Source organism: Cydia pomonella, chromosome 20 (genome assembly GCF_033807575.1).
Source record: "Cydia pomonella isolate Wapato2018A chromosome 20, ilCydPomo1, whole genome shotgun sequence".
NCBI lineage: Eukaryota > Metazoa > Arthropoda > Insecta > Lepidoptera > Tortricidae > Cydia > Cydia pomonella.
In genome coordinates, this window is record NC_084722.1 from 6,103,377 (window position 1) to 6,113,775 (window position 10,399).

Genomic DNA, 10,399 nt, shown 5'->3' on the forward strand with positions numbered 1-10,399 from the left:
CTTCCACAAATTCCAGCTCAGCGGGCAGGCCGAGCAGGGGCATCGGAGGGCTCAGGCCCTCCGTTGTAGGCGGCAGGACTTCTTTAAGTAATATCTTGTGAACTCTTTTTGTACAGAACTTTCGGAAAAGAGCAGACTCGGAAGAAGGTAGTTAGGAGCGTAGGTCGAAAATATAACTATAAGTAGATACACTGTTTCACCGTACACTTTTTGAACAATTGGATTAAATTTTATAAATATTTTGATAGAAATTTGTTAGTAAACAAAAAATTTTCACTGGTGACATAAAATGTCAAACGTAGAGGTATCCAAGCAGGCGCCGCAGGCCCGCTCTGTGGTCTCCGCAGAGACGGTGTTGCGATTCCACTTGTCTATTGCGATAAACTTATAATATTGGCAAACGTTATTATATATTATGATTATTTTATTAAAATATAAATGGGAGAGTAACAGTGTAAACATGTTGATCCGTTGCCATGGTATGTATTAAAGTTCAGTTGTATTAAAATAAACAATTGCAAATACTAACAAACTTTTCTGCTTGCACCATTTTTACGTCTCTGGTTGTGTCAGGCCCCATGGTTGACTAGCAGAGAATGATATTAAGCATGAAGTCTACTGCTAAATCATAATTAAATTTATATTAATGTTCCAATCATATAAATATAAATATTATGGGGGCAATCTTAAACATAGATCGGCCTAGCCCGAAACTAAGCAAATCTTGTATTATGGGTACAAGACTACTATAATTTACGTACGTACAGTCACGTCTGAAAACATCGGTACGAAAAATGTGCCAAAAATATGCATACACTACCTTGATATATGGGCAATAAAGTCGTGTATACATATTTTTGGCACTTTTATCTGTCAGACGTGACTCACATGACCGTACCTATACATATATATTTTTGTTATACTACGACGGTGACAAACAAGCATACGGCCCGCCTGATGGTAAGCAGTCACCGCAGCCTACATGCGCGTTACCGACCCCAACAAACCCCCCTCCCCTCGTTGAGCTCTGGTTACCTTACTCACCGGCAGGAACACAACACTATTTAGATATCGATTGTGTAGGTCTTAGGCAGTAAATTTTACTATAAAACATGATGTCTAAAATGAATAAAATGCATTGTTTTCATATTCTTTAATTTAGCAATGAGCCGCAAACAACCTAGAGACAATTTTACGCACCTAAAAATTTTGAATATTGTATTGAAAAAGGCGGTGGTGGTAATTTCGAACACTTACTAAAATAAATTAAAGAATTGAACGGTATTGAAACTCCGTACAAGTGAGTCCATTGGAAACAATCGATAAAAAATTAAAAACTATGAACTCAATAATAACTCGTTAAGGACGTTAAGTAATATCAAGGTCAGTACTTTAGCATACGATTGTAAGTTGTTAATTAATAAACAATACGAGTCGAGTATACTTATATCCGGCAATTCAATCACGATCAGACCATGTATGTATGGATAACTTTTTTACAAGCTTTTATTTAACTTGCCCTTTTACCCCCTTTATTCATAAACGTGTACTAAAGTTACGATGCCGCTGATTATCATTTGTCCCTTTCCGACGTATTGGTATGATGGAAACGGACAAACTATGATCAGCGGCATCGTAACTTTAGTACACGTTTATGAATAAGGGGGTTAGTATGTAGGTATGTTGGTTTCTTAGTGTGGGTCAAATCTTGGATGCTAAATATGACATACTACCCGATTTCCGATTGAGCTGAAAATGTGTACACATATGTAAGTCGGGTGACAATGCAATATTATGGTACCATCGAGCCGATCTGATGATGGAGACAGGAGGTGGCCATAGGAACTGTGATGAAACAACGCAACCTAATTGCGTTTGGGGTTTTTAGAATTGTATCTATGAGTATAAGTTGCCTGTGGTAGGAAAAGTACAGTCAGGGATAAAAGCTTTGACCAGAAATTGAAATTTTTCCAAAAACTTACGAAGATGTGCAAATGCAAATGGAAGAAAGAGCTTTTAAATTACATTTAGACATCTCGAACACTTTAATTTAACATTTAAAAAGTAAGTAATTGGTGTTTCAGATAAAAGTACATAAATATGTCGTTTTTTTTGACGTAGGTTGTCATATATAGGATGGTTTAATAAATTGATTAGGTAGTTAGCAGTTAGTGGAAACCGTAAAATTGGAAATAAACTTCAACAAAAAGTCAAGAATGACTTAATATACGGTGTGTAACTAATTTTAGGTACTTGAAAAGAAAAAATCAATAAAAATAACTCATAATTTCCAGCTTGTGCTATAATAATTATTTACGCTACAAGTGCAGAAAATAGGCAATTCACAACGAGTGGCGATAAATTAAAACACGACCGAAGGGAGTGTTTTAAATCGACACGAGTTGCGAATAACCTATTCGCACGTGTATAGTACAACGTTTTCCAGTACATATGGCTCTTTAAAGTTTCGACATATGCACGGAAACGGCTCATTCCCGCACGCGTGCGGGAATGTAGCACCATATGTACTGCAAATATTATTATCAAATCATACGTATTCCCCGTCGAACTTATTATTCCTACAATTTTGCAATAAAAAGCTAAGACACGCAAAACAACCTAAACAAAATTTACACTGCCCGCAGTGAGCCTGTTAACTTTTTCGCAAATAAAGGCGACGACTGACGTCATGACTCGGTATAAAACATACCGAATAAAGAGACAGGCAGTTCTATCCGAGGAGGAAGGTTCAATGATGAACTCCGCAATTATCTTGCTATCAACAATTATACAGTTAATTCACTGTGCTTCTTATCCCGATGTTAAATCTCTTTTATCAAACATTTCAGAATTCACACTCTCTGAAGATGGAAAACTTAACTTTACACAACTAGTGACTAAATATGGACACACAGCCGAACAATACGAAGTAGTCACTGAAGACGGATACCTGGTCAAGTTATTTCATATCCCTGGAATAAGGTCTTCAGTACTATTAACCCATGGACTCGGAACTGATGCAGATCCTTACGTCATCAGAGGTAATGGCTCATTAGGTATTGCTCTGGCGGATGAAGGATATGACGTGTGGCTCCTCAACAACAGAGGTACGAAGTTCAGCAGACGTCACACTGAACTCGATCCTGACAAAGACAAAAAATTCTGGGATTACAGTTTACACGAGATGGGCTACTACGACCTCGCCGCTACAATAGATTTTGTCCTCTATCAAACTGGTGAGGAAAAGATTTTGGCTATCGGTCATTCCCAAGGAGCATCACAATTCTTCGCACTAACGTCACTGAGACCAGAATACAATGAGAAGGTAAAACTGTTTCTCGCATTAGCTCCTGGTGCATTTTTCTTTAATATGCCGCCTTTGTTCCAAATAGTTGCCAGTGCTGGTCCTTTACTGTTGGAGCTTGGAAAAACGCTTGGAATTGAGGAACTTTGTAAGGATCGCGGTGCACTTCTCTTCCTGATTAAAACAATTTGTACTAAAGGTATTATCAGCTACGAAGTGTGCGTCAGAGCTGCAATTTTTCCTTTCCTTGGGTATAACCCAGCAGGTTTCGAATTAAGCTTCTTACGAACCTTATTTGGCCACGCTCCTAGTGGGTTTTCAAGAAAATGTTTAGAGCATTACGATCAACTTTATTTACGTAAGAAATTTGCCCAATTCGACTATGGTTTTCGTGGAAATTTGGGTAAATACGGGAGCCGGAATCCACCAGATTATGCCTTGAGCAAAATAACCGCAGATGTAGCCATCATGTCTGGAAAGCTTGACACACTTTCTCTGATCGAGAATGGGAAAATATTAAAAAGCAAATTGCCAAATGTGGTACATTTTGAGGAAATTGAAAAAACGACACACATTGATTTTGTTCTAAGTAGAGAAGCATCTAAATATTTGTTTCCATCTATCTTCAGACTTCTACAAAAATATGATTAGCTTGACTACTGTCAAGCTAATCATATTTTAGCCACATACATTACTATGTGTCAATATTTTAACTATTATACTACTGAAGTATATTTAGTGTATTGTTACCGAAAATAAACTGGAGTGAATAATAAATTGTTTTCCTTTCCTTATTTAATTTATCCTCCCACATTTTTTCAATACATATTACCTAAAACTTATATGTGATATAACCTCAAACTTAAAACAGGCGTAGTTTTAGTGCTATAAAACAATTCCGAAAGATTTTTTAAGTCTTGACTACCAGAGCATAATTCATTTTTGTTTTTTTTCGAGCCGATTTCCGTTTCGTACGTCACGGTCACTTGTGACGTCGGATCATGAAATGCGACGTTTTGAGTTAAAACAAAGTACCTAGTGAATTGCTTGCTGACTTATTTTATATGGAAAAATAAAAATCGTCAATTTTTTATGAATATGAATAATAATCTAATTCAGACCTATAAATTTACCTTTACAACTCTTATGAAAGTGTGTTCATCAAAACCTTCATTAACTACCCTTTGATCACGCGGTCGAATAAAACATACAAACATAAATTGATTTTAAAATACGAATAAAAAATGAACTTGGAATTCATAAAGATCTCAATTATTTTGTCGGCAGAGTCGACAACGATGCTTTATTTTAATATAAAACTGGGCTCTCATTTCACATTGTTTTTTGATGGGATCGATTTACCTATCCACTGATGATTTGCAGATTCAAGTAACGGCTAGCATTGTGGATTTTCCGTTTTTAGCTAGCAAAAACAATGGCGACCTTGAGTCAATTCGTTCCTGGGCGTATTAAGTATGTCGGATCGGCTTGAAATATAAAAAAAAAAAATCGCCGGCAATTGTTCTGCCATTGTTCACTTTTTGTCCAAATTGTTGGAGTTGGTCTACACCAAAGACTGTACCTACTTACCAGTGGTGGCTCCTCCATACAACTCGATTCTCACCGTCTTGCCTAAAATGTCTTGCTACATATAGAAAACGTATAATGTATGTATGTAAATGTATGTAAACACTTTATTGTACATAAGGGACAGGTAAAGATACAATAAAAGGAAAAAATAATAATATTGGCAATGTACAAAGGCGAACTTATCCCTATAAGGGATCTCTTCCAGTCAACCTTTGAGCAATTGAGAGTCAAAAGTAAAACATAAAGACAAACGAAAACTATGTACATGTACAAAAAAGTAAACTATATTCATCATTAAAATTAAAAATATATCCATAACAGAAACACTACGTAAGAACTTGGAATATAAACACTATTTTTCAACCAATCAGACCAGCCCCGTGAAGTCATAGTACAAAGAGTGGGGAAGTAGGTTAGGAAGCCCCGACAGGCGCACTGAGAGTTGGGTCGAGGTTTTGTTTGAGTGTGCGTGCGGCGACGTAAAGATAGAACTATGGCGCACACATACAAGCCGCGCGCGGTGCGTTTGTAGGAAGACAACCTACTTCCCCACTCTTTAAACTATGACTTCACAGGGCCGCTCTGATTGGTTGAAAAGTGTAGCTACTGGAGTCTAAGCTTCACTATTCATTGATGAGCCACCACACATACGAAACTTCACGTACAAGCGTATAAAGTCTGCTATAGAGCGTCCGCGTTAAGAGAGAATTATAGCATGTAGGTACAGTCAGCATCAATAGTAGCGGATGAAACAACGCGCCGAAAGTATCTGATATCTCAGATAACTTTTCCAAATATTGTTAAATTTCTAAAATTCACGTTCAAGGTACATCTTTTACAGTCTTTATTGGTCTATATTAAAGACATCCCATTTTCTTAAGCTGTTACACAACGGTAGATACTTATGAAGCGTTATTTGATCCGCTACTTTTGATGCTGACTGTACTCATCCATACAAAATAAGAAAATATTTTCCATTCTCCATGATTTTTAGTATATTATTGACACAATGAAAAACTTTGTTTACTTATAGGATTTCCTTTTTTCCAAATTTATTATTATTATTTGGAGCCTGTCATGTCCCACTGCTGGGCAAAGGCCTCCCCTCAATCTCTGCACTGATCTCTGTCTAGTGCTGTGGCTGGCCACTCCTTCAAGAAGGAGTCCAGTTCATCCCGCCATCGCCGGTGAGGTCTGCTAGATCCCCGATTCGAGTTTTCGGGCTCCCACTCTGTAGTAGTCTGTAGTGACTTTGCCCCACAACTCATTCGGCATTCGGCAGACGTGACCAGCCCAATCCCATTTTAGGAAGGAAGATGATGATGAATTTTTGTTTAATTCTAAAATAAACAAAATTATTGAAATTCAGTACGTATTGCAAACAATCGAGGTTCCGATGTAAGCGAAATAATACGTGGAAGTCTCACAATGGTATTATTTGAACGAGAAGCAATAAATTTAGTTCAGCTTGAATAAAAACCAAATAAAGATGTTCTCATGACATGATTAATGTAATCATTATACGTAATAACACAAAAAAACAAACGTAGTCCTGATTTTCCCCTCTGGATATCGACATAATGGAAATAGTTATTTGTGCAACAAGACAGGAAAGTTGATTTTTCTTGCAAGGGACTCAAAAACACGGGATGTAAAATTACTTGGTCTCGTGTGACAGATACAACTTTTCACCTCAGAAGTGAGAACATATTAAAGGTTAAAAAATTGAACATCAAGTAACGTTAACCACATTTATTTACATTGATGAATGAAAGGCATCATCATTATGACGATAGCTTTTAGAAATATTCCTGTATTCATGGTTTTAACTAAATTAAAAAGCTACTTTGTCTCGCTCCCTGGAGTGACGTAAGTAGGCTTGTTCGAGCTGCTGAGGTGAAAAGTTGTATGTGTCTCACGAGAGGAAAGTAATTTTACATCTCGTGTTTTGAGTCCCTCGCAAGAAAAACCAACTTTCTTCTCTTGTTGCACAAATAACTATTTCCATTATGTCAATATCCATCCATGATGCCTATTAACTAAAGTCCCTTCGTTTGACTTATAAGATTTTTGGTATATTATAGGAATTAGAAGCTAAAAACAAAATATTTTAATATTCAGAGAGCAAAATGAGGACTGCGTTTGTATGGAAATTGGAAAGGTGATTTCACGCAGTCGTCCACTTTTGTTTAAATTCCGCGTTAATAATTTAATCTCAAATAATCGTACGATATTGTATGCACAAGCCAAGGCCGACGGTGGAAGTAAAGTATTTATTCATTGTTAACTCTGTACATAAGATCGCTATGTGCACGACTGTCACGCAACCTAGCAGCCGCAAATCTTGGGGAAAACCGTCAATTTACTACATCTTATAAAACTACTCCAAAACTAAAAACTACTGAACGGATTTTTATACGACTTTGATCTATCAATAGTGATTCTTGAGGAAGGTTTAAGTATGTAATTTGTTAAGGTTTTGTGTAAATTGGTTGAAATATAACGATGTTATCGGAAAAAATCACACTGGCTAGGAGCTTTAATCGAAAACGCTGCCTAATCTGTTTGAGCTATAACAATACAATGTATGGTGGGGTTGTCTCTCTTTCATGGGTCTACAAAAAAGTTCGCGATGTTGAATGTCTATATTTTAAGGATAACTTACTATACCCATTCTTAACTTCTAGAAAAAGATCACATAATATGTGGCATTTGCAAAGTAATTTACACGGATACAGTGTTAATAATTATCAAATTAAATAAGTTAGTTATATTAAGCATTTCATACAGATTACAGAATGAAGGAGTGTCATATTTTGCTTCAAAAACTAGGCTTTTTGTGTAGCATCGTCCAAGGGCTGAAATTATCGTACTTTTGTGTACTATAATGCTCTTTGGAACGTACATCTAGTGTTGGCCGAACGTTAATTAGAATTGAAAATTTTGAAAATTAACCATTACAAATTGAACCGTAAACTGTAACCGTCTATGACATCTTATGTACACAGTTAACAATGAATAAAAAAATTACTTTACTTCCACCGTCAGCCTTGGCTTGTGCATACAATATCCTGCGATTATTTGAGCCATATCACCAAGCTAAAGTACTGACAGTCCGCCAGCTTTACATACATAAAGTCTGTTTCTCGATTCATAAAAGCGCTGCTAAATCCGAAAATTATTCGAAATTACTATCTAAACGCGTGTTTAAGTTGGCTGTTCCGAGGGTTAACACTGCTTTTTGGAGATGTTTTGGCGACGTCTTCTGCTGTTCGATCTACAACACGGCCGTAAAGTTCCAGAGCGAATTAATTAATTGCACTGCGCATGTAGCCAAAAGGTTACTCTTCAACTGGTTGTTGTCACTTGTTTATAGCGAAACTGAGACATTACTCCTAAGAATTGTTTAACATTAACTTTATTAATTATATAAAATGAACTAGACTAAAATATTAGTATATAACCGAAATTATAAAGTAATAGTAATAATGAAATATATCAACATAGGTATAAACCTGAATTTCATATTTAATATAAAAATATATTTTAGGTTATCGTTGATTTGCATGACATTTATATGTACTTCTGGTCTCCCGCGATACAGGCATAGCCTAGTGCGGGGACTCCTGGAAACTCTGTTGTCAATCTAGTTATGCACCAACTCCTAAAAACAACAGCTGTATACTTTTTCTGTGTCCTTTTTTGTGCAATAAACATATTGTTTTATCTTATCCTTTTATCTTTAATACATGGCACAATACACCGGCATTTGGAACTTTCCGTCATGTGTCGCAATAGAACTGAGATTGCCGGACTAGCAAAGGTGACAATCGCTATCGTTACCTACAACAATAAAACGCTTTTGTATCTCTCTATCACTACGACGACTTTTGACGACCGGTCTGGCCTAAAACCCCGGTAGTGACCCTGCCTATGAAGCCGATGGTCCCGGGTTCAAATCCTGGTAAGGGCATTTATTCGTGTGATGAGCATGGATATTTGTTCCTGAGTCATGGGTGTTTTCTATGTATTTAACTACCTATTTATAAATATTTATATATTATATATATCGTTGTCTAAGTACCCTCAACACAAGCCTTATTGAGCTTACTGTGGGACTTAGTCAATTTGTGTAATAATGTCCTATAATATTTATTATTTATTTATTTATTATTATAATTTATTTATCACTAGTGAAATCTCTTATGGTAGAACTGTTGCAAAAGTGTCCAGCTGTCAGCTATAAATAATAGTTCCAAATCTCCAGAATAGCGCTAGAGTAGATAAGAACCTAGGCGTTATTGACGGAGTGAAGTACGCTGTCTATGATTTGATTTTTTTTCCAAGTATTCTAGGTATTGTAGCGCCACCTATTTAAGGTTTTTTGATGACAATTTTTCGTATATGGAGATTTATTTCCTTACCTAGTGCAGAAATGTATCACTTTTTTTAGAACAACAATGACCCTCTTGCAGAGCATGAGAAGTGACAAATAATTTTTAAGAAAAAAAAACCGGCCAAGAGCATGTCGGGCCACGCTCAGTGTAGGGTTCCGTAGTTACTCTTCCGTCACAATAAGCTAAACTGGAGCTTAAAGTATAGTAAATTAACCAAGGGATGAAACGGTACCTTTCACGCGAGTGAAACAAATAGGCAAATTTGCATAATCAGTACCTAATTAGGTAAAGTAAGTCTTTTTACTATGAAGGGGGAACTTTTTGCGATAACTCAAAAACAGCTAAACTGATCATGTCCGCTATAGTTTTCAATTAATGTCTTTCTTAAGCTCTACTTCCACGATTTTTTTCATAATTTTTGGACCTATGGTTCAAAAGTTAGAGGGGGGGGACACAATTTTTTTTTCTTTCGGAGGGATTATCTCCGAACATATTCACTTTATCAAAAAATGTTTGTTGAAGACCCCCATTAGTTTTGATAGACCTTTCCAACGATACCCCACACTGTAGGGTTCAAGCAAAAAAAAAACATCACCCCCACTTTACGTGTAGGGGAGGTACCCTCAAAAAAATTAAATTTTTAGATTTTATTGTACGACTTTGTCGGCTTTATTAATTTATATATCCATGCCGAATTTCAGCTTTCTACCACTAACGACCACGGAGCAAAGCCTCGGACAGACAGACAGACATGGCGAAACTATAAGGGTTCCTAGTTGACTACGGAACCCTAAAAAAAGTGACTTCAATGAAGGAAGCCGGTGACAGAAAGATTATTGTTGATTTTGTATTTCATACAATGAAATGAAAAAGACAGCGTCCTACGCCTACAGCCTAATTATGTAGAATAAAAACCAGCCAAGAGCATGTCGGGCCATGCTCAGAGTAGGGTTCCGTAGTTATACTCTTCCGTCACAATAAGCTAAACTGGAGCTTAAAGTATAGTAGATTGTTAACCAAGGGATGAACTGTGGATGTACGTCTTTTTACTATGAAGGGGAAACTTTTTGCGATAACTCAAAAATAGCTAAGCTGATCATATCCGCTT

At 36.6% G+C, this 10,399-nt stretch overlaps 1 protein-coding gene across 1 annotated transcript; it reads left to right on the plus strand.

Moving 5' to 3' along the window:
* The first annotated feature begins 2,138 nt into the window (after window positions 1-2,138).
* LOC133529311 (lysosomal acid lipase/cholesteryl ester hydrolase-like) lies at window positions 2,139-3,955 on the plus strand. The gene has a single exon (XM_061867007.1). It carries the CDS (start codon window positions 2,690-2,692, stop codon window positions 3,953-3,955), a length of 1,266 nt encoding a protein of 421 aa, XP_061722991.1. The 5' UTR covers window positions 2,139-2,689.
* Window positions 3,956-10,399: the final 6,444 nt, after the last annotated feature.

Coding starts and splice junctions, on each gene's coding strand:
- LOC133529311 (XM_061867007.1), top strand. CDS start 2,690: ATGACTCGGTATAAAACATACCGAATAAAGAGACAGGCAGTTCTATCC.